Source organism: Rhopilema esculentum, chromosome 3 (genome assembly GCF_057945365.1).
Source record: "Rhopilema esculentum isolate cy_ngs chromosome 3, ASM5794536v1, whole genome shotgun sequence".
NCBI classification, from domain to species: Eukaryota; Metazoa; Cnidaria; class Scyphozoa; order Rhizostomeae; family Rhizostomatidae; genus Rhopilema; species Rhopilema esculentum.
The window spans coordinates 6,167,833-6,193,543 of record NC_142817.1 but is presented as its reverse complement, the minus strand read 5'-3'; the positions used below and the strand labels follow the sequence as shown (position 1 = coordinate 6,193,543).

The window sequence follows — 25,711 nt, the reverse complement described above, 5'->3', positions numbered from 1 at the left end:
ACAATGCGACGTCACAAAATTAGTTCACCTTTCGACTCCCTGTGATATCAATGCAAATTTGGTGATGCAAGCATCAACACGTGTGGTGAAACTTGGCGAAGAAAACTTTAAAATATGATTAAAACGCTTTTGTAAACATCAAATGTCTTAGAGAATGAAGCAATCCTGAACAATCATCTAACTTAGGGTCATTAAGATGACTGGTAACAAACTAGATCCGTAATTTCATGAGTTTGTAATTGGCTAGGCCAAAAGAGTGTTAAAAAAGTCGTCGTTAATATTGTTTTGATGTGACGTATTCAGTCTGGTGAAAAAGAAAAGAAAAAAATGGACGAGAGAGCGCTGTATGCTTTAGCTGTGAGCGATGGAAAGACGAATCAAGAATATGTACGTGATTTTCATTTTTTCTTTTATGGTATCAGTGTAAAGGTCAATTCAATTTATCCATAATGTCAAGAACCTATCCGGTATTTTCATCTCCTATGTGCAGGTCACAATCGTCAAACTCAAATGAATTGAATAGATACAATTAAAAAATGTTACAATAACTTATATTCGAATAATATTAACTTTAGCAAAAAATCATACATACTGTTTGCATTAGATATCGAAATTACTGACGCGAAAGAATTATTTTTTTGATAAGTAATGTTCAAAATATTTATGATTACTTACCTGCTGTGAAAGTCAATTATTTGGATTTAACATGATGCTTGAATTGAATGTTCAGCAGAATCACAGACTATTGTTTGATAAGATATTTTGTTGAAGGAGAATGTTCTGTGGAAATCATTTATTGGTATCTAGTAAAGTAGATTTGAATCTCAAGTAAAAGTGATTCTTTGGTTATATACATAATTTCACATGTCAGAGATTCTTGTATATAAAGGGACACAACTGTAAAGTTTTGCAATAATTTTCATCCTTTATTTTGCCTGTGCTTTGTTAAGAATCTGCTTTTGACTCTGGACATAACAGTTGTTTATCTGGTCATGTTATCTGAAAATTTTCCACCATTTAAACTTTTGACTTCTGATAGGAAAAAAACCAAAAATGGAAAGTATCTTTGAAAACCTCTGCTACAAACTTTGCTCAGGAATTTGTATTTTTTCTATATTTCTATAATTAAAGTTTCTCCAAATGTTTCTATAATTGAAATCTTTTCTTTGCAGCTTCTAGCTTATTTTGAGCAGCTGAAAAATGCAGATGAAGGCTTGCAACTGTCTTCTGATGCTCTTGCAAAAGATGCATACAGGTTAGATTCTTGCTTATTTTGAGCAACTTAATAATGTAGACAAAGGCTTAAAAGAATGTAACCCCTATGTTTTTCTGAGAAATAGGGGTCATAATATTTTTTAGAGTTGTGGATCAGGAATTGACAAATTTTTGTCAGCAGGAATCAGGATCGTCAACACTTAGATTTGAAAATTGATGGTTGTGTATCGGGCATCGTGTTTAAAAGGGGGCAGGAATCAGGGGGATCTATTGGGTTTTTGAGGATGATGCACAAAGGTGATACCTTTAAGCCAGTAGTTTTCATTTGTCCACAATAACATTAGTCAGTTGCAATGAAAAACAATGCTGAAACCTTCATTAATGGACACTCTTACTAATTAATTATGGGAAAAGCATAGAATCATGTTTTTTAACATTTTACACATCAGCTTTCCACCCTGGAAATAATTTGGCAGTTCTAACTGATTATTCGTGACATCAGTAAATCAGGTTGTGAAAAAGAAAAAACTCCATCAATATCACACATTTTCAGGTCTTTTTTATTGAAGTTAGCAATCACTTGCAATCGCGTCAGAACTCATGCAAAACCCAAACCCACATGTGTTTGATTGCTCACACAAAGTTATAAGTTGTGAGGAATAAATATTTCATCAATGAAAACACTTCCAATCATCTTTTTCGACCCAAGCAAGTGACTTAGAAGATACAAAGCGAGTATGTCGTCCATGCAGTTAAAGTGTTGATAAGGATACAACATTTTGCTTTAGTCTGGCAATGATTTTCTATATTACCTCTGTGATGTGCATAAACTTTATAAATGAAGCATATTTGTATTGAGTATTTAATCTTTCTTGGAGTGCATGAAAGATCATTATAACAGCTTGTTTTCTTTTGATGTTACCTTACACAAAAGTACCTTATAACAGGATTATACTGTTTTTATAAATGTCTTTCAAATAGACCTTTTACCAACAGACCACAACTTTGGCTACACAACTTTCTGCTCTTTGTAGAGCTAGTCGAAATTGCTTAACATTCTGTCCATTTCCTAGCTTTCAATATCCACCCACATAGCCTGGCTTGTCTGTTTTGCTTCAACATAATACCAATTGTATTATTTGTTGCAATAACATACTTACAAAAGCTGTACAAATTGCTTTTAAATCCTTTGTTACTGCCAAAAATCCGTTATGCTGTGACAAAGTTTTGTTTTTTAGTGATGAAAAGGTGAAATTCTTCCTTCTGCAAGTTTTAGAACATCATGTTAAAGTGAGGTAAGAATTGAGCTGTGATAATACTATAACAAATCCACAGTAGAAACAATTATCTGTGTACTCTGTGAGGTCATCATTTGATTGTCATCTCTGTCAGGCATCTCTGTAGGATCTGTTTTTGAAGTGCACATTTTATATGATTTGTTGTCCTGAAAGACCTTTGATGCATCCTTGAGTAACATTCCTTTTCTTGTAATGTGTGGTATGTCATAAAATCAGGGCTGCCAAGATATTCTGGGGGAAAAACCAAAGGACAAGGCCCCTTGCCAGCAGAGTGTACAAGAAGTTTTTGTGAATGCACTGTTTTGATTAGCTCAACATGCAGCTCAGAATATTTCTTGCAGTCATTTCTCAGCATTTACAACTATTTTAGGCATATTTTCGCTTTCCATTCTTAAAATGGAATTCATTAATTTATGAGGGCCCTAGACCTCCGGGTCCTGGGGCAATTTGCCCCCTTGCCCCCTCTTGGCAGTCCTGGATATAAGAATGAGGTATAAGGTCTCTACTCCCTGAGGCATCTGTTGTAGCAGCATTTATGGCACCAACAGAAGACCCAGAGCTCTGTGACCATTAGCATAATAGCTACAGAAGCAGTTCCCATTTCTATAAGAGTAAGAGTAATGAATATGATAATTACACGTGTAACAAGAGGTGAAGATGTTAATTCACTAATATTTCTTTTTTATTAATTGTTTTTTCAGGTATTCACAGCTGAAGTCTGACCAGATTCAAATAGTGAAGATAAATTGCATGGAGTGGCTTAAAAAGGTAACCAAAAATTGATATATTTACTCTTTGAGAGTTTGTCTGAAGTACTAAAAATTTTAAGGTTCTGGAAAAAGCTCTAAAAATAATAGCCAATTAATAATCATTTATTTTAGCTAATAGTTAAAGTTGTAAATATTAAGCTTTTATCAATTAAGTGCCATTATATGAATTTTTAGTAAAGTCACCTTATTAGTAAGGACTTTCCCTAAGGGGTCAGGGGGCCAGGGAGCCACAACAGTTTTCACCATGGAAACAAAACATTTTCTTCTCAATGGCCTCCCGCTTTGAAGTTCAAGGTAGATGGACTTTTGGGAAATCTGGATGATGTCATTAACAGAATCATTTGTTATTTTCGGGAGATGAGAAAAAAAATATATGTTATAAATCTTGATGATCCAGTTCCATGTTTCATTTATTTGTAACCATTTTTATACCTCTTGGTTTTTGTTCTAAAACCAAATGACTATCTAGTTCTTTGAAGTTTCACATATTTACAGATGTAAAGCGTAAGTTGTTAGAATATTATGAAACTAAAAGGAAATAAGAATAAAGAATAATGAAGAATTTTGATGCAACTTAATAACAGAGCAGAGCCCAGAATTATAGAATCTCAATCAAACCAATTTTTTATATGAACTGTTTTTTTATATTTTGTTAACAGCTAATTGAAGTTTAATCCTCTTTATTTTCAGTGTTGCACATCAGATCAAAAGCTTTTTATCAGAAAGAAGACAGCCCAGATATTTGCATTATTTTTTGTTAAAGAATATCCTTCCAAGGTTTGTTCATGTATTTTGTTAGTGTAAATTATTGAGATATTTGTTATTTATCTATAAGAAACAGGTTTATAAGAAACTAGTACTAGGATGCTAAAAATTCATGAAACTTCAGTCCTTTAGCTAAGAAATCACAAAACTGTAAAAATTTCAATTACAAGAGTCCAAAACTTTTTATTTTGTTGATTTTCTTTGGAAAATATGGTGTAATTTGGATTTTGATCTTTCACTCCAATCTGCATTTTCTTCTTCTAAAAATGCTCAACTTTAAAACAAAAAGGCAATTTTAGGTCCCAAAAATAAGAAATAAACAAAGAAACTTTCAGTACTAAAACGCCAAAATTTGGATGCCAAATTAAGAAAATTTTAACATTTAATGCCGATCCAAGTTTTTTGCACACTAAAATACATGTAAAATATCTTAGGGTAGTCCAAAAGTTTTGTCTCATCTAGTCCTAGAAATAATCTGAGCAATGTATGATTAATTTATCGGTTAAGCATGTGATGCATTACAACACTTTATTGCAAATGGATCAATTGAAGCTTTAGAGTATGTGAAGGAACTATGCATTGAGTCTTGTATCTTGCTCTCAAAAAATGATTGAATGTAAAATTTATTATCTTCTTTGTATTTTCAATGGTATTACCAAATCATATGGAAAGCTGGCAGGCCTGGCCATTTGAGGAGAGCCATTGCCCTTGCTCCCGTGCAGGCTCTCCTCAAATGCTGGAGGGGAGCTACAGATTGCTCTCCTAAATTGCTATGAACAGCAAATTGCTCACTTTGAAATTGACTTTTTACCTAGTATCTTTTCATATTTATCTACAAACAGCTCACCTGAAATTACTAGGAGGGCTGTTTACGGGTCCCCTGCTAAAGTGTTATGACCAGGCCTACTAGCTTACCTATATTCCACAAAAGTCTTGTCATGTTATGATAAGATGCAACCTCAGGAAGAAGAGACATCACTTTTTTTAACCCTTTATATAATTCATGAAAGATCAAATATAACTCTAGATTTTTCAGAAATTCAGCGAACTTTGTTTTTTGATATACCATGTGAAAGCATTTTCATAATGTACACATAGATTTGGACCATGTTATTAGTTTAATGAGATAAATAATGTGAGTACAGCTCGAATCACCAACTAAAGACAAAGTTATCAAGCAAAAATAATTAATCGACCGTTTTCATGGTTTACCCAAAAATGAAGGAAACCTCAGCAAGGATTATGAAGTCATAGCAGTATAAACTTTTGGCATAAATGTTAGTTAATCTTTCTTGATTAGATAATTTCATTTTCCTTTTCAGTGGCTTTCATTCTTCAAAGATGTCATAGCTTTGTTCGGGTATGGGGAAAAGGCAGCTGAGATGTATTTTAGAATTCTTTTAGCAATTGATGAAGAAGTTGTTTCAAGACATATCCAGTCACCATCTGTGGTAATTATTTTTTTCTAATTTGATTTTAAAAGTCCTAAGCGTTTTGCACCACCACCACCAAATTTAGAAGCTCTATATGGTTCTTGCATAGGCTTAATCATGTAAACAGTATTTTTTGTTTCTGAAAACAATGTTTTTGAATCTATGATGAAAGATATAGGAAAACAAAGGTAAAAGTTTAAGGAAAAGTCATTTGTCACTGATTATAAAACAGAAACCCACGCTATAGAAGTTTTTTTGTTTTGTAAATGTGTCAGACATGTAAAGTTTGTTACTGCATTTCATTTCAGTTAAGAAACTGTGCAAGGTAGCATTTAATTTGTGTCTTGGATAACGTTCCATTATGTCTAGAATGATTGGAGTGATTAGTTATTGTGATTGCATCGATTCTCTAGATAATCACCTATGCTAAATTGCTATATCCGTTGCTTTTTTAAATATAGAGAGCATTCTTTGTTTTTGAGAATAAACTTTCTTTCTTTTCATTTAAGGAAATGGAGCGCAATACCAATATTAAAGATGCAATGAGAGTGCACTGTGTTCCTGAATTGGTTGACTCATGGTACAACCTTTTGGTATGTTCTCAACATAATAATTACATTCCCATTATTTAAAACTTTTTTGCAACCACGGAAATCTTTGTGTTGTAGTATGTCATTTGTAAATCATTGAGTTGGTTTTTTTTTGTTTTAGAAACTTTACGAAGGTTCAAATGCAGAGCTGACCTGTCTATGTTTGCAAGTGATTGGTGCTTACATTTCTTGGATTGACATCGATCTCATTGCCAACGAAAAATTTGTAGGGTAAGCTCATCTTGGCTGAAAAGCTATTTGTTGTGCTGTAGCCGAAGTAAGAAACCAATAGAAGATATTTCTGTGTATATTTTTAGCATTTTTGAAAAGATGATATTTCAAAGAAATATTTTTGTTCAAGATTGTGAGCTGCTGGGCTTTGCTAAATAATTATTAATTATTTTGTTAAATAATTATGCCTAAGTTATTATACGTTGTTAAGTTATTTGTACGAGGCTATCATTGCCAAGTATCATCAGTCTGAAAGAAAGGCACCCAAAATCTAGAAGACTTAATGCTAATTTTATAATATTTTACCATATGGGTGTAACAGGCTTTTAGAGTTTTGTTCGTGGGTGTCACTGGGATGTCCAAAACTTAATTTGAAATTGTTTCGTTACGTGTTTGAGATGCACCAGAAACACAACCCTTTTTAGTTCTTTATGCTGATATCAACAATTTTTTTGCGGTACAGAATTTGAAAATGGCTTTGAAAAAAGCAAACATGCTGATATCAAGCCATTTTTATAGTTAGTGTTATGACGTCATTAAACATGTCTTTCTTCAGTACGATTCTCCGATATTTGAAAGACGAATTGCGCCGAGAATCAGCTTGCGAATGTTTCTTTGAAATTATAAGCAAAGGTTTGTTCAGAAACAGTTCTTGCTGAATTTTATCCTTTTTATAATGCATCAATATTAATTGTGAATATCCATCCAAAATCTCATAAGAATCGTGTGATTATTTTAGAATTCGACATAGTTCTATAAAATTTGATTTCATTATAAACCATATTAATCACTTAAAGACTCTTTGAACTAAAAAAGATTTCATCAAACATAATGCCCGCTTTTCTTTTTGAAATTGCGTCTTCTTGGTACTTTTAGAAAGCAGATATTTTGAACCTCATTTAATTTGAAGCAGATAAGCATATTCGCTATCACTTTTGCAACATATTGTACTATATCTGCTGGATTCTTGAATCATCTATTTATGTTACAGTTGCCTGATCACATTATTCGTGAAACTCGGAGTAGCGTCTCTGAACTATCCTGTTCTATGCATGTACAGCTCATCCTCTACGGCATCGAGCACTAACTAACCGTTAAACAGTATTTTTCGTTCTATATATAATTATTAGTTTACTTTCAATCTAAAGCAACATGTCATTCTAGGAATGGAACCGACAGCGAAAACGCGACTGATAGAATCCCTAACAAACGCTTTGGAAAATGTTGGAGTGCTTTCACCGAATGAGGTATATGTTAAAAGTTTGACCATGTAATGTTTTTTCATCTTCATTTCTTGTTTACAAAGCGATGAAATTGCTAACCAGTTGCCAAATAGGTCTCATTGCTAGCACACAATTTAGCTGTGCGAGGATACAGGATTGCAAGGGATCTGTTTGACTGCCAAAAGAGCGAAGGACTTCTCCCCAAACATCACTTCCAACGGCCCTTGACCGTACTTTGGAAGCCTAGGCGCTTCGTTGTGAGGTTCGTCAGTTATAAGGGAAAGCTTAAGCACCTTGATTTGTAGCAGAAGTTTTATCGATGATCTTATTTAATCGCCTGGGCGCTTTTTTAATTTTTGAGGCTCCAAAAAAATAGATTTGGAAGAGTCTAAAAAAATGAATGTGTTTTCTATTGAAGCATGTTATTATGATGAAAAAGCAAAAAAAAGAGAATGAAAACTACAACAAACTGTGTTGGTCATTCAATCTTTATTGGTGAATTGCCTTCCAATTATGTTGTCGTCGAAAATTCGAATAAGCGTCCGTTTCTGAAGGTTGAAGGATGGGCGCTTATTCGAGGGGTGGGCGCTTATTCCAGGAGGGCGCTTATTCAATAATTTCACCTCTATGGTGGGCGCTTATTCGAGAGGGGGCGCTTATTTGAGGGGGGTGCTTGCTCGAGGCATTACGGTATTGCTCCATCGGAGAAATAGAGCTTAATTTTTCTTTGGTGGATCTCCATCAACGCATATAAACGTAGATTGTTGTTAACATTTCTTCTGTATAGTTCTCAATGCCAAATAGATGAATATGTACACATTCTAGTGTGTAGTATATGATATTCCTAAGGTGCTACACTTAGATTGAGGCTTTTATGCGACCATCAAGCATCTGTGTAAACACACGCTGATATTTCTTGAAGGGAGAAGACTTGGATTTCGTAGCAAAGGTTGCCAAGCTGATCAATGGCATGGGTATACAGTTAATTACAAGCTGGTCAAAGTAAGTCTTTTCTTTCCTATGAATGACTAGTGAATGTGATGTATTTTAATACCGATTCAAATACTGTTATCAGAGCCTCTATTAGGGCTATATTGTAGAATGTTTGCTATTATGGACTGACGTCAGTATTCTAGACATGTTTGGTCAATATTTGATCTGTTGTTTAAATTTACAGGTAGCTTTCTCTCGCCTTTTGAGTATGTTTTTCTATGTTCTGAAAAAATCAATAGAGAAATTTGAAAATTCAATATTTTTGGCAACTTCTAGTTAACTTGGTTTTTAGATTCTATCTTTTTGAAATATAATTAAATTTCTATGTCTTACGTCTGAAACCGAATCCTCATGAATTTATAGAAGTAAAAGTTTGCCATCATTAGTATAAAAGAGTTCAAAAGATTATTTAACAGTAAAAAATCTGTTTGGAACAGACTGGTAAAAACAGTCATTGAAATACCGACTTGCGCATTTGAACAATCAGAATCTCTATCAGATTTATTTTGATTAAACCTTGAAATTTTTCAATGAATATGATTTTTCTTTTGCCGTTTAAAGACGGCTCTTTCTTCTTTGACGCTGAGACGATCTTCAATTTTCCAGGTATCCAAAAGTAAATGGGGAAGTGAATGGTGAAATGGGACAATCTGCGATCATCTTGAAAGCAATTGAAAGAAAAATACCATATATGTTAAGGTACAGATTATTGCTGTTCATCAACTGTCTGTCATAGTATGCTCGATGCTGTGATTAGGCAAAGCTATGCATGCTTAACTGTGAAAACAGGTTTATTCTAAGCTACGACTCTCTCTTGCTGTATTACTACGATGTCTTGATCGTGTTCAATTTTTTTTAAATTCGCCCTTTTTGCATTAATATTTAACTCTTTTTCCATTTTGGATTATTTAGGCTCGGTAACCCCCTCAGCCAAAGCTGCTTTCTAGTGGGCGTCTGTAATTAATAAAATTCCCAAATCAATCCCTGTAAAAGAAACTTCAAGAAATTTAAACGTAACTAAGTTCAAATCTGCATAAGATATATAAGATCATGTAATTTTCTTCCTATTCTAATTCCGTTGTTTGATGTCGGGTTTCTTATTTATTTCTGTAAGTCTCTTTTCTTGTTTGTTTTTATCTTCTTCACGTTTTTTTTCAATTCTTTTTTCCCTTCAAATCCAACTTTGCTTGTATTTTAGTTCGTGCCCTCAAACGTCACTTATTTTTTTTCGTGTTTTGTTGCAGATTTTTGAGCCATGAAGACGATGACATATCAGAGACTGTCAGTGAATTTGCGCATTCCTATCTGGGTCTCTTAAAACAGGTTTGAAATTAAATGCTTTGAGTGAATAACTCAAGACTGGACAGGGAGGATTGGATCCCTTTTGAACTAATTAAGAGTTGGAATGCTACATAACACCGTCTGACTACATTAGAACCCGTGTGCCTGGCACCCTCACAACACGCGTATTCTTGCCAATAGACGAGCTCCTTTAAATATAAAGAATATTTAAATTAAAGGCCGCACCTACATATTGTACTTCTTACATTAAACAAGACATGGCATTGTCGATGGATTTTTCTTTTCACCTTTCATTAACAGAGCAATGGGCTATAGACACTGTTCTGCAATGGGCTAAAAAGCTTGTCTTGATAATGTTATATAAAAGTTGTTTATACTGTAAAATTACATTGATTGAAAAGTTGCAAACTTTTTTCATAGTTCAAGCTTTCACAGAATGAATCTAGGGAACAGTGTTAGTGTACTTACTAGTTAATAAGTAGTACAAATTTTTGCAGAACAGCTAATACGAGAATCTCCAGAATTGGAGAATGTATTTACAAAATTGGCGAAACCCATTCACAATGACAGATAGCCTTCTATCATCCGAACGGCAATAATCTTTGATTTGCTAAGGTGGTATCTATTTAATGTAATGTCAACCTTTTCACTATCCTTTGTTAATTCGATACGCTTTTTTCATTCAGATGAAAGTTATGCAAGGCCCCCACATAGAATATTTAAGGGTGAGTTTTTTAGATTTGTAGCATTTTCTGTTATGTTTTGCAATGGCGTGAACCCTCTTTGCCTTCACTGATTAGTTGCTCTTCTTCTTGTACAAGAAAAGGCTGAAATAGGTTCGTCTCTGCTATCTGCAGAATCTGAATCTTAAAAGGCATCCCTCGACCAAACAATATAACATGTGACCCTATATTGTACTTTTATATCTTTGTATATTTTCTTGATCTGGATTTCGTCTACTTTCAAAGAAAAACCTTCTACAGAGGAAGGCTTTCAAGTAAAAACTTTAGTTCAGGGTTTTTGAATGCCCTGCAAAGATATTTTTTTTAAGGATTTTTACATGCTCAATGAATGTTTCTGAATATTACAATAGTTAAAACATTTTTTACATTACCCAGAAGAAATCGCTCATTTGTTTATTCATCTTCATAATAATGAAAGAATTCTAGTGTCTTGGGAAAATATTTTATGATATTTTACGATTACTGATCATTTGTGTATGAGCTAAATATGATATTATTGTTTTCTAGAAACTTCTATTCATTGTGATCAATAAAATGAAGTATGATGATGATTATGATTTTGAAAATGAGGTTTGTCATTGCAAGAATCTATAATTGTGTTTTCTCGACCTTGGTCTGAGACAAACCCATTGTTATGTTATAATGCTAGAGCACTTTAATGATGCTGTCCAGTTATCGCAGGAAAGGTCTTCACATTTTTTAATGTGATTGACTTAATGTGATCAACAGGACTTAAAAACATTTTAATGTGATTGCTTGATGATGCTTTTGGAAAATTCTTTCGAATTTTCTTTTCTCTGTTTTCATGCGAGGTAAGTAGCTCAATAATCATTTGTACGTCATCACCCTTTCATTTAATGATGTTTTTATCTAACTTTCAACAACTTTACCTAATTCTATTTTAATGTTTCAAAAAAACATCCTTATATTAGTACAAACGTGTGAAATTTGGCTTGATAAAATATCTTTTTCAATGCTTTATTTTAGGAAGAGGATGAAGCAATGTTTCAAGATTTTCGCAAACAAATGAAAGTTTTATTGGATAATATCGGGAAACTAGTGAGTATAACGTTATGTAGTATTGAATGCAGTTTCAGCATTGTTTAGAAGCCAAATTTCAGTTTCAGCAAGGAGATTTTTGTTGAGGGAGTTGCAGAAAAGCGAATGATCTGTTATTACCTAATCAACAGGGTTGGACAGGCTAATATGAGTGGATATTGGCTTAAAGGCTGGAGCCCCCCGAATGCTCTTTAGCATGCTATTATAAAATCTGCGACTCATAATAAACAACATACTCCTGGTCTACTTTCGCGTACGTCATAAGGTAAACCTAGATTCGAGTGACGTTATCAAATCTGAACTGGTTTGATAATGTAGAATTCATTAAGGATTGTCGGTTGATATGTTGCGGAACATCATGAACTTATTTACCTGAATTCTTCTCAGTGTCATGTGTTTAGGATTGGATCCATTTTCTAAATATATGTTTCTTTTCAGGATGGTGATTTGGTCGTCTCAACTTTACATGAATATGTCCAAAGGACTCTTCAGTAAGAAGCTTTTTGTTAATATATTTGTTTTGATGTGTTTATTCGTTTTTTTATGCCCAATAAATCTCCAATTGTCGAAATTATACGAAGAAATAAAGAAGTCTTATATGAAAATAATGTTTATATGACGTAGAACGTTAAGGCAACGTAGAAGTGCCCATGTGGTTTTATAAAATTAAGGTGGTGCTTGAATATTAAGGTGATGCTAGCATAAAAATGTGATGCTGAAATTTCCTGGTTACGTAGACATCTGGGGAGCCGGGCATTAGGCCAGGCGCCGCTTTAGATATTGAGGCCACGGTTCTAGCAAAAGCATGAAACGTCTCTACTTCATGCGCGGTATGAATGAAGCATGCCCAAGTATGATTCAGCTGAAAGCTCAGGAGATCGGGAGTGCATAACGCCTTTTCTTTTCAAGTTTTAAACCGCAAAGACTGAAAATCATTGAACTGAAATAGAAATGGTATGTTATTAATACCGGAAGCATGCAACGGTTTTGTCGAAAGTTGATAAGTGATATCTGGCCATGCAATATCATGAGTTTTGAATTACCAATTTAGAATGGTAACAAACAAGCCTTTGAATCGTTGCAAAATCTTTTGCATTTTGGCCTATTTGCTTGCCCATCTCACTTAAACCTCTGTTAACCTACTGTTTGCTATCTTTTATTTGGGTTTTTCTGTTTAGGAATGCAGATAAAGTTCCATTACTTGATCTAGAGCTCGCAGTGCACCTTGTTTATCTCCTTGGTGAAGCAATACCGGTATGTACTCTCTTTATAAGGATCTGTAATAGACCTGGAACCTAATATGCTAATTTATGATAATTATGCTATGATGTGTTTATTATTCTCTTTGCTTAAAAGCATTAGTAAGTTCATAATCCCAGTAAGATTCACAGGCTTTTTCCGGCTGTTGCTCAAACACTACTCAAAACCCTATTATGCTATGCATCGCAGGGGTTAGGGTGGGGAAGGGGGAGCTGGGAAGGGAGGATTTGGGAAGGGGGAATGGTGGTGGGGGAAGGGCGGACAACCATTCTAATTTTCGATTGCTATAAGGTTGTTTTGAAATAGCGATTTGTTTTATGTCAAAGGAAAAAAATGCAAAACCATTAAATTTTTGCGTTATGCAGTCATGGAGAGAATATCTGTTGCCTTTCTCTTTAGCTTTCCTTCTGTCGCCTCACTCCTTGCGTCACCTCTTTACGGCATCCTCCTAACGTCGCATCCTTAGGTCACCTACTTACGTAACCTCTTTAGGTCATCTGGTTTTTGGTTAACCTTATTCCACCGTTCACTGTATATTTAATGTCTTTTATACAATAGGAAAAAGATATTTTAGCAAAATATGAATCAATTAGCTATCATAATTTCACAGCTGAAAGGATTTTCCTCATACTTTCATCACCTCATTTACTCGATATTGATAAAGATTCTTTCCCATAGGGTCAGGATCTGTTCAATGACGGTCAAAAGTTTAGCAAGCTCCAAGAAATGATGATATCGGTTTGTTTTTGTGTGCATTTATACTTTTCGTGCAACAGTGGCAACTTACGTTTTACCTAATTTGAATGCTATTTGTATCCTTATTCTTGCTTCTAAGTGCAAAATAAAGTTGTTCCAGCACCCAGTATTGCGAAACAGAATTCGTTTTCGCTTTTTTTGAAAACTTCGTGGCAGTGGAGTCTTTTATTTGGCAAATTTTTCGTGTACCTAAATTCGAGATCCCAGTCAATAGACTTTTAGAATAACGTATTCTGATGTGGCTGCACCTCGTGTATCTATTAAAGTGCTCTCTTGCAGCTTATAACAAGCAAAGTTTCCTGGGCCCAACATATAGCCGTCAAACTACAGGTAAACATGACTAATTTCTCCTTCATTTAATTTCAATAAATATTGTTGATTGATATAAATGGAACTACTTATGCTAATCCAAAATATGCCATACTCGCTTCACAAACCTAATTGAAAATGGCTTTGAAAAAAGCAAACATTTTACGACATACTAAAAGGTTTTTTTGTCTGACACTACTCAGAGCATAAAACGTCAGAATAAGGTTCCGAAAGAACAAGATGGAAAATATATACCCAGTTGTGGATCGAAATAGGCCAATCAGAAAAACGCAAGCACAAGACCGGTATGGTTGACCAATCAGTGCCGCGAGCCTAAAGAAAAATGACCAGTGGAGTCCAAGAGAGAAAACGAACTCCGTCTGTCTACACAATGGCGGCTTTTTCGTTTTTATGTAGATCGACTCCAAAACTGCTAGATGGAAGGACGACCGGGCTCTGCCAATTATCCGAAACATGTCGTCATTATAGAGTTTTGCACAATCTTCCTAATTGAATGTAATCATTTTTCACCTTGAATTTCAAAGTTAGAAATTGTATAACTTTGTTGTTGTTTTCTAAAACTATATTGATAGTTATATACTTTGTGACAAAGCTTTCTGCATTTGAGAACATGAATCTGATATCTTTGTGGCTGCAGTCTTCTGTTTTGTCATGACGCAAGAAAATGAACAGCCCCTGCTTACGGCATCTTCTAATGCATGTGGCTTCTTTTATTTCAGTATTTTGAAACCGTCACGAGATACGAGAGGTTCTTCTATGCCCAAACGCAGTACATTCCAGAAGCCCTGGTAAGCCAAAGTTAACAGGAATATTCTTATTCTATTTTTCTTTTTCTTCTTCATCTTCTTTTTCTTCATCTTCTTTTTTTCTTCATCTTCCCTTTTTCTTTCTCCTCATCTTCTATTTCTTCTTCCCTTTAATTCTTCTTCTTCATTCTTTTCTTCCATCTCTTTTCGACATCTTCCTTTTTCTTCACACTCTCTTTTTCTACTTTTTCTTCTTCGTCTTCCATTTTCCTTTTTCCTGATCTTCTATTTCTTCTTCCCTTTAATTCTTCTTCCTCATTCTTTTCTTCCATCTCTTTTCGACATCTTCCTTTTTTTCACACTCTCTTTTTCTTCTTCTTCTTCTTCATCTTATCTTTTCCTTCACCTTCCCTTTTTCTGTCCTCATCTTCTATTTCTTCTTCTCATAAATTCTTCTTCTTCCTTCTTTTCTTTTATCTCTTTTCGACATCTTCCTTTTTTCTTCATACTTTTTTCTTCCTCTTTTCCTTTTCATCAACCTCTTCTTTAATCGAAACAATCTTTATTCTTAGGAAGCATTTCTTGACGAGAGAGGTTTGAGAAATCCTTCTACAAAAATCTGCAGCCGCACAAGCTATCTCTTGATGCGTTTCACGAAAGTCCTCAAGTGAGTGCCCATTATTTTGTTTCAAATTATTAATTGATGTTGAGTTAAGAATTATCTAATTGTAACTTAGTTTGTTATTGTTAATGTTTTCATTTTGTGTTTTTTAAAGGGGATCATGTTAAAATTGCTCCTCGTCTTATTTTAGGTCACAGATACAACCGTATGTGGACAATATTTTGCAAAGACTACAGGATTTATTGGTTAACAGCCAGGTATATATTATACCTACACAGTACTTGTAGCTTTTTGGGAAAGGTGGGAAGTTTTAGAAAATAATTTGAGTGTTCTTGCAAGGAGATCACGTAAAAGTAGAGAAACTGGAAAATCTCGTGGGATAACGCAAGGGATTGAGCTTCAGATTTCAGGAGATTGTTCGAAGGAATCTTCAAAGGAGCATAGAGAGAGTGATCTAGATAGGCTTTTAAGCAATTGTAAAAAAGATTCTCAAGTAAAAGCTCAGGGTTTGTGTATATAATTGAACATTAAGTGTATAGTTGTCGTGCAGAACTCTGTGGGAATTTTTCAAACAAGCTTTGAAAGATATATGAAAATTTGGAGTCCAAAAGATTTCATGGCCATCTCAAATGACCTCTCACGTGACAATTTGATGGCAACATATTGTTTCATGGGCTTTGTCAAGAAACTTTTTCATCAGCTTTTTCAATTGAACCTGATTTTTGTCATTTTTTTTGTCCTTTTGAAATCAGAGTTTGATTTGCAGAAGCCTTTGCATTTGAGGTCGCAAATACCCCAAAAGTTATTTTGTTTTTTTGTCAGGATGATAGCTACAAAAGTAAATCACAGCTCAATGGTGATGACCTGGTTCGTTCTATTTGCATTTAATCCTTTTATCTCTAGATCCAACTGTTTATGAGTACAATTTTCTGTTCTGCAAATGCCATTATGTTGTCACATTGTAGGCAGTATAAATAATGTCTTCAGCAGTCATGTTCATTGTTAATTTACCATTTTGTTTATTCTTTACGTCATCTTTCTTTTAACAAGTGACCTCCAACCAAAACGCTGTTCACTTAGCTTGATCATGTACTATATAGCTAGTTGTGTTTCTTATTTTTCTGCCCTGTCCATGTGACGTATTTTCGTCATGTAATCCTTGATATGATGGAATGGCTCATTTTTTTCTTGCAGAATTATTTATATGAACTGGCAGCAACCTTGATTATCTGCAGTGGTGTCTCTCCTGAAGTATGTAACTCGTAATATTTTAATCAATTTCTGCACCCTGGTGTGTTACATTTTTGAGCTCTAATTTACCTAAACCAATCCCTACACAGAAGGTTCAATAACTCGAGGACGTTGTGAAATGTTTCTTAAACGAATTCAAGTGACAAATCCAAACCACACTTTATTTTGTTTATTTTTTACTTGTAGCACTTTAATACTCTTCCTGCACTTAAATTTTTAAATTATCCGAAACTTGTGAAATTAATCTAAACCTGAAACTACGATGCTTTAGGGATTGTTCTTCATTTCTTGTTCCTGTTGTGTTATAATGCCAAGAATTTATTTGAATGTTATTTGACTATTAAAGATGTATGAAATCCACTTTTATGTTATGCTTGCTTTTATGTTGTGCTTGCGTTCATGTTGTGCTTGCTTTTATGTTGTGCTTGCTTTGCAGAACATGAATGCGATGATGCAGTGCCTCCTGTCACCTGTCATTTTGAGATTTACCAAAGTTTTATCCATGGTAGGTTGATTTCTTCAGGTTTTCATTTTAATATAAAATAGATATTTGAAATCTGTTATCCGGCAAAGAACATTATATAGAAGATCAAACAGTATTTTGCTTTGATAGAAAATGCTGTAAATGGTCTGCAATGATGTTTATTTTCTTGTAGTTGGACAGTTTGAGAAATGACGAACTTGCTCTACTGAACAGCGCTCAGGAACTCCACACGTTGATGGGTTTTACAAGGTATTGACTTCAGTCTTCTGTTCCTTTGAAGAACCCCTTAGCAAAAAGAATTACATGAAATTAAAGATTGCGCGAGAAAAAGTTAAGTGGCAATGCAGAACCGACTTGTTCTCTACAACAAATAGTATTTTTGTATTCGTACTTATGTTGTTATGTCTAAAAAAGTATTGTCTATATATTGAGCTTGCTACTGACTTCGTTCCAAGAATTCATCTTAGTGAACGTTTCAAGCGCACTGTTATCGTTCTTCTCATTTCCCCAAGAAGTTGTAGTTTTCCAAGAAGGTAAATCTATCTTAATTACCATGGCTCATTTATTACTGCATCAAAATCTTTAGCCGGAGCTCTTTGATTGCGATGCAAGTTTCGCAGATTCCGGCACCACAGTTGTAGTATGCTGTGTTCTATCCTCATAGAAATGTTTTTCTGTCCTTTCTTAGTCGAGCAAGCAAAGCATTTTCAAGCCAGCTGTCACTGAAAGCAAGTGGGTGTGCAGAATGCTTCAAAGAGGTGACGAAGGGAATCATTAAGTTTATTGTTTAGTTCAGCTTATCCTCGAATCTTCAAAACCAAGTTCACAGAACACAAATCACGTCGTTAGGAATTATTTTTCAGCCAATGAAACCATATAGGGCTAATGAAAGTTCTGTTCAATGGCCTAAAACTAAAACAAGGGAGGGGGGGGGGGGGAATGCTGACTTATTGGCATCTGATGAAATACCTCAAGTATTACTTCCAATGAGTTGGTGTTCCTCCTCAAAATTTAGAATTGTGCTTCTTGCCTACTCCTGTCTACATTAAAAGGTGTATTGCTTTTGAAAAACAGAAAATGTTTTTCAAACTATGCTTAATAGGCAATGATATAGGATGTGGTCCTTCAACGTCTTCCGTTTCCAGCAACACTATCAGGATCCTAAAAATGGGATTGTTATCCTTAGTGGGCTCAGAATGTTCGTTGCCAGTTTTTAGAGTGCAAATTGGTTCTGCCTCAATGCTTTTTATTTCATGCTCAATCAAGTATCATTTGCACAGATTAAATGTGAAACTCAATCGATTTTCAGGCATTGCCAATATTTCTACAGTCGCTCACAACGCCTTATCACAGAGACGTAATCCACGCTGGTGTGAGACAGTATCTTCACCGAATGATTATATGTCTTGGCGATGAGCTTCTTCCCTATCTACCAATCGCAGTCACTCATTTACTCAAAGACTGCGAAGTGCGGGATATTCAAGAGTTTATACCATTAATCAATCAGCTGATTGCCAGGTTTAAGGTTTGTTACCTCTATTTCCATTTGAAATATCAAAAGCTCACTCGATTTGGTTGCTTGTATTCGTTAAGCTTTCATCAGGAGTATTATATCTTTAGAGAATTTTGTAATAACTGTGGCAGAGTTTTTCACCGTTTTTGTCATCAATAAAGGTTTTAGTATTATAGGCAAAGAAAATACTAAATAGATAAAAAGATCCGTCTCTAAATAGATATACGCCAACGACTATTCAGTCAGTTTGCCAGAGCTGCGTCGAATAGATAATTGATGATTGTGTTACGATTTGTTCTTAAACCCCAACTGTGCACTAAGGATTATTTTAGTACATAATGGTTTTAATGCTTGTTTACAGTATTTTCTGTTGGGTTTCAAAAGCTTTACGTTTATACACATATTCCAGTTTTTATATTTTTATCAAATGTTCAAAGATAAGTTTTGGGAAACCAAAATATCCCGGCGTACTCGCCCTTCGTTATTCGTATCCATCCAATCCCATTACAAATCAGCGATTGTATCAATATACGAATTAGAGGAATGGGGTCTGCACTAGCATTTTGCTTTTGTATTATATATAATTCACTCTTTTAGTCACCTTTTTTATTCGTGATCTTTTTTTTCTTACACAGACGCAAATTTCTCCGTTTCTGTGTGAAATATTCTTACCAGTTGTCAACACAATTTTCTCGATTCTAAATTCGCCAATTGATGAAGCGGATATGCAGGTAGGTCCTATCGCCTCCATATTCATTTACCCAACATTCTTTAACACTGATATGAAATCATTTCGATTGTGAAATCATTCCTGTCCTCATCACACGTAAAACTTTCGGTAGCACAATGTTATAACAGCACTAAATATTTGTTTGTTATATTTCAGTGGCTCTCGACATATCGTCGTACATTTCAGTATTTGGCCCAAAAATTTACCTTTTTATCATCTTCGAAGCGATACTTTTTTATGCATATCTGACACTGTGGATCGCTAGAAGTAAAAACCTCTTTTTGCCATAAAATCTCTTCCTATTTTGATTTGAAAACTGAATCTATGTTGACTCGCACCAAACAGAATTCAGGCCGATCACTGTCACTCACATGTTTTTGCTGTGTTGCTTTGACTCGGTTATTTCATATAATGATTTCAAACTTTATTACATCGTGATATAATGACTTCGTGACAAAAATTTCAGTGGACGTTCACAGCTTGTCAGATAATGTATACTTTGAGTTGCTAACCGCAGTTAATTGTTGGGCAAAAGCTGAATCATGAAAGATATAAAACCCTGTCGATATCTTACTTCTTATTTTGCAACGCTCGGCCACTATTTGTTTCAAATTGTCCTATTCAATTCCAGTGCTTGCCTTCAAAAAGTGCTTTATGATGAGCAATGGCCAGAGAGTTTCAGTCAGATTTGCATTTTAAAAAGCTAACATGTTTTCTTTTGTTTTGTTACCATGCTCGTAATTTATTTGTTGCAGGCAGTGAAAGAGCGGCAGATTCTGCGAAGGAGCTATTATTTGTTTTTATGCACAATTGTGAATAATGGTGTTGTAGAAGTTATAGTAAATTGTGGTAAGTTTATTAGGTTTGTTGATTCGCTCGCTTAATAGTTGCTTTAATTATTATCAACCGTTTTGGGTTCATATCAGTATCAGTCTTAATAATGGTACTTGAAACATTTTAGGGTTAGCTTGTGAAATTATTTCTAAATTTACGACATTGAGAGAATTTTGTGTTCAGCAACGCCTGAAATGTTGCAGCCATCTTCATTTATCCAGTCAATTGATTAACAAGTTACTCTTGACCAATGAGATTCGAATGAGGATAGTTGATTGACAGGTTTTGTTTACCAGTGACCTTCGAAGAATGATGATTGATTGACATGTTAATCGTGGCCAATGAGATTCGAATGAGGACAGTTGAGATTGACAGGTTTCTGTTTACCAGTATGTTTCGATGAAGGATAACTGATTGGCAAGTTACACGTGACCGTTGTGATTCGAACAAGTATGATTGGTCAAAAAATTGTTCTTGGCCAATGGGATTCAAAAGGGTCAGTGATTGATAGCAGAATAATGACAAGATTATTCAAGCCCTGGTTTCAATACATTGTACCATGTTTTGTTGATATTAATATCATTTTTATTTTGGTTCAGGTGCGGATAGCATCAAAACTATTTTATACAGTGTTGTCCAAGGTGCTGCAGAAATTCCAGACCCACAGGTGAGCCAAGGCGTGCTACAATATTTTGTTTTCATTTTTAACTGTTTCTATGTTCATTCTTTATTTAGTATGCTATTGATAAGACAACTGTATCTTGATACTTATCGCGCAGAGGTCTGTGTAATAAAAGAAAACATTTTCATCGAGATCTTTTAAGATACAAGGAGGCTCTATAAATTTAATCATTGAAATATTATGTGTTCAAGTGACTTGCTTTCCACAAAGGGGCATTGAAAGTTAGTTGATTCGTTACGACTTCCAGTTAATCTCCTGGATTGATACCACCAACAAGAAAGCTTATGTCTTTAGATCGTTGCTTTTAGTGGAATTTTTTTTAACAGTCTTCGATTTTTGAATAAAAAACATGAGGATTTCAAAATGTGAACAAAAAGCTTTTTGAAACAACGAAACATCATTATACAAATGCATACTTTTACAAGTAAGGTTTTCCATGTAGATTTTGGCTATTTTAAAGAGACGAGACTATGATTGGCAATTATTTCAATTAATTTTACTTATAATTTAACTATAGCTTATGTTGATGTCTTGTCTTTGCTTTGAAGGGTCAAAAGAATTGTTTTGTCATTTTGGGTAAATTTATAGATTTGTTTGGTAAGTTTGGATATTTTGTAATTTTGCTGTTTCAATTTTCATAAGATGAATCTGTTTTATTGTGAAGGCTTTTTTATAGTTCATTTACATTAGGTCGAATTATAGTCCTGCCAAAGTATGGACGTTCTGTTTTACTGCAATAATGAGGCTATCTTAGTAGTTGGTTTGTTTTTCAAATTACGTTTAGGCAGACTTTTAAATTGATTCGATTTTGTCATCACTGACAAAACCTGGGACACATCACATAACAAAATATTCAGCAGCAGCGTTGATAACTTGAGGAAGTAGTTAAGGCCTTGCATGATCAAATTTGAAACTGGATTTTTGCATCGTTGATTCATTTTTTGCAATCACTGTAGGCCTTGAAAAATAGGCTTCGCTCATTATGCAATGCAGGCGTTCTTAATCGCGATATGACTACAGCTTTGTTATCGATTTGACATGTTGAATTATCAGCAGATGGCAGCTCTCTTGATTGTAAACGGTAATTGAACTACCCAGCGGGCTGACACCTTATAACTGGACTAGTCTGTCACTTTTTTGTTCCATCTAGGGGATGAGATGAACTGGATGGGATTCAAGGAATTCACCTATGAGAATATTCTTCCAGCTTGTCTGGTGGCTCCTTTAAAACCTGTTTTTGACTTGAATGATGGACAATGCTTTCTGGTGCGTACTGCAACACTATTTTTCCTTCTTTCATATTTCCACATAAAAATTTTTTCCATTCAAAATTACACTTATATTTTACACCTGTACTGTTGCCCGAGTGACTTTTTATTAATTTACTCCTTTCATTGTATCATTCCAGGTTCTTCAAGAAATAGCTCAAGTTTTGAAAATGATACTTGTAAAAAGAGTGAGTATTAATTATCAACAAATTGTAAAATTAATTAGAAAATTCAAAATCCATAAGAACTCTTAAAGTTTTTTCTAAGCATTATTTTCCTGAGTGCCATGTTTCTAGTTCGTTGTTTTTCTTGCAATCTAGGGCCAAGAAGTGATCCAGTATTTACACGCATCGTATCTGCCTCAATTGCAGTGCCCGGAGGAAGCAGCTATGGTAAATGAAATTCATGAGTTTGAATCTAATAACTTAAGCCTCCATACCGAAGATCTAGGACCAGATCTATTGTCCATTGAAGACAGTGTCCGTTGTAAAGAGGTGTCCGTTGTATAGAGGTGTCCGTTGTATAGAGGTGTCCGTTGTAAAGAGGTGTCCGTTGTAAAGAGTTATATGTTGTAAAGAGGTGTCTGTTGTAAAGAGGTGTCTGTTGTATAGAGGTGCCTGTTGTATGGAGATGTCCGTTGTTGGAAAGTGTCCGTTGTAAAGAGGTGTCTGTTGTAAAGAGGTGTCCGTTGTATAGAGGTGTCCGTTGTAAAGACGTGTTCGTTGTAAAATGTTATATGTTTTATGGAGGTGTCCGTTGTTGGAAAGTGTCCGTTGTAAAGATTTTGACGTTGTTTGCTATTTTTCACTTCTCGGTCATTTTAAACCGTCGTTATTGAAACTAATTTTTTAATTTTTTTCAAAATCTTTTTTCAGGATTATTGTAATACACTACAAAACATGGATGCCAAACATTTCAAATTATACCTTAAGGTAAATTGAATTTTTTCTCAATCTCTTATCAGTTTTCTCGTGGTAAACATGAAGTAATTCTTTTGGAAGACCGTGAAGTTAGATCGCTATTTTTGTATTTGAATGATTTTCCGTAAAAATACAAGGAAGTTCCATCCTTTTCCCCAATATTGGCTCAAAACTTCATTGTCATAAACGCTATGTATAACTAAATAAGTACCGCTCTGTCATAAAGTGCTCGATGCCTTATGACACTGCAAACAACATTGATGCAGAGCTGCATCTATAGAACTGTGTGCAACTTAGAACAGTAGACTTTTGACGAGAGCTATAAAACTAATATATCATCTTTTTCTTTTCAGCAATTTTACACTAGATGGAGAAGAAGGCCTGAGTTTTCCAGCATCAGGTAGTGAAGCTTTGAGGCGAAGAATTTACAGCTCAAAATCGATAAGTTGTTTTTGTATCATTCGACTTTATTCTAAGCATTGGAGAAAAAGCGATTTCAGTGCAGCATTTAGAAAGAAAGGGGCATATGGATTCTCGTATATATTGTAAATTTGTAGATGTTCTTTGAGCCAGTTTCTGACAAACGAACGTGGACAGACGAAAGACAGACATTGCTTGAAATCAGAACAACTATAATATAAATGTGCTCAGGTAATCAGAATGATACATCGCTTAGCAAATTCTTGTAATTAGTTAGTTAATTGTAAAGGTAGTCTCGTTTTTACTGTGCAGAATTTTCAACCTCGTTTCCTTTTTGAGGCTACAAACAGAAATTACCCTGTTTTTAAGCAAACAACCTTTTGGTTGTGGGTACAAAATTAAAATGGCTTTGAATATGTTTAATATATTTGCTTTTTTCAAAGCCAGCTCTGCTTATTAGTCTTGGAGCCTCTTATTTCAGACAACAGTATTTAGAAACGTGGAAAGTTCCCCCTTCTTTTATGTCTTTATTTGTTTTTATGGCTGTTGACCAACATTAGGTTGTCTCGGGTTTTTCACTGATGAACGATATAAAACTTTGACAAGTTGCATTACGCCCTTTCCAATATAGGACGATGTAGCAAAGTTTACATCAAATTGAACGTCAAATTCAAACGCAAATTGAACTCGAGCCGAAGTAAATGTCCCAATAAAAATTGAATTTCGACCAGTTTCCAGTCTTCTACACTAATCGTGCCAGAAAAGAATGTTTTTGTATAGCTGGCCATAAGGTTCCCTTTATCGAAATTTTTACGCTGATAGTAATTCCACATGCTTTGCTAGAAAAATGGCAGACGGTCGTATCATTGTTGCAAGTTAGGAGTTTTGTGTACAGTTCGGCGAGTCAGATAATATTTCTAGGCCTAGACGCTATGGAGTACAAATGCGCAACTACTGCTCTTTTGGTAGCCCTAATTATTGTATACAATATTTGGAATTTTAATTTTAATCAACGTAAAACATCTGTTATCAAATTCAGTCTTTTTTTAAATTATCAAAGCATCAATGAAGTCAAAAGAGGATTTTTCCTCATTAACAAAGTAGAGAGCTTGCCTCGGATAAACTTGATCAAATTGAAAATTCTGTCGACATAGGTTTAATATACTATTGTTTTATCATTGTGTTTTCGTAAAATTTGTATTTTGTCTAATTAATTATTTATGTTTTTATCGGTTTCGATTTTTGTTAAAATCGACAGCAATTCCAACGTTTTTTAGCTGTTCTACTCAAAAGTCTGAGTGAGATAAATCTCAAAAATAATTTAAAATTCTGAAGGACGTTGCATGTTAAACAATGTACAAACTGAATATTAAACAATTTATTGCCTTTGATTGGAATCATAACAAATACTTGGTAAAAAATAATGTTTATCCTCAGAGATTACAAAATCTGACAAATCCACATGTCCATCCTTTCTGGAATCATCTGGAAATAGGTGAAGCTGGACCTTTTATTGAATTTCTTTAGTTTTTAAGACATTTCTGTGGATTGGGTGGTTTCCGTGAAGGGGTTTCCGTTTGGTAGAGAGGGTGATTTCCGTTGGGGAGGGAGAGGGGCTCGTGAAGAAAGTTTTCTCCTTTGCATTTATTTATTTGACAGGGTCGATGTCATTTAATAATCAAGCAAGTTAAAATAAATGAAGCCTTGCAGTGCGCTGATAAAGCTAGTTGGCAGAATTTATATTTATCAAAGTATCTGGTCCGATATAAAGTTATTCTCAAAACATTTTATTCATATTGCGGTTGAATTGGCAAAGAATCTCACATGCGGAATTTTTACTTTTTTAATCCCTATATTGATTCAATATTACACACCAATCTGGCTTTTTAACATTCAGTTTTTTCCAATAAAATTTCTTTCCGTTAACCTTTGAATCAATTTCCCTTAAGTTGCTTGCTCTATAAACCATTAGACGTTAACAGATGTGATAGCAAATAGCGTTTATACATCTTGCCGTTTTATTTTTCAAAATTTGATATCGTTCTTCATTTTCATGATTTATGTAAACAATGAGAATTTTAAGTTAAAGTTCCAATTTGCGTATTTTATCTAGTATAATTTTTGAGTGAAACAATTAGATATAGGCTTGAAGTAATCTTGTCATACAATAAAATTGAAAATTAACACGAATGTGCGATAAAATCATGGAATATAATTCATTATTGCCATTGGTTGAATCAGTATTGTTAAAAACTTCTTCGGCTAAAAAAGAA

General features: G+C 34.4%; 1 protein-coding gene across 1 annotated transcript; it reads left to right on the top strand.

Moving 5' to 3' along the window:
• Positions 1-29: 29 nt before the first annotated feature.
• LOC135692907 (exportin-T) lies at positions 30-25,711 on the top strand. The gene is made up of 38 exons (XM_065211246.2): positions 30-387; positions 1,173-1,255; positions 2,454-2,510; positions 3,215-3,281; positions 3,974-4,060; positions 5,371-5,499; positions 5,991-6,074; positions 6,193-6,302; positions 6,859-6,935; positions 7,467-7,549; positions 8,448-8,527; positions 9,125-9,217; positions 9,763-9,841; positions 10,507-10,545; positions 11,071-11,133; positions 11,551-11,622; positions 12,061-12,113; positions 12,801-12,876; positions 13,561-13,620; positions 13,918-13,968; positions 14,688-14,756; positions 15,287-15,381; positions 15,527-15,593; positions 16,159-16,203; positions 16,531-16,587; positions 17,024-17,092; positions 17,244-17,320; positions 17,760-17,829; positions 18,381-18,596; positions 19,220-19,315; positions 20,070-20,163; positions 20,748-20,815; positions 21,379-21,427; positions 21,981-22,096; positions 22,239-22,286; positions 22,419-22,490; positions 22,974-23,030; positions 23,372-25,711. The coding sequence occupies exons 1-38, from the start codon at positions 328-330 to the stop codon at positions 23,420-23,422; spliced, it is 2,919 nt and encodes a 972-aa protein (XP_065067318.2). The 5' UTR covers positions 30-327; the 3' UTR covers positions 23,423-25,711.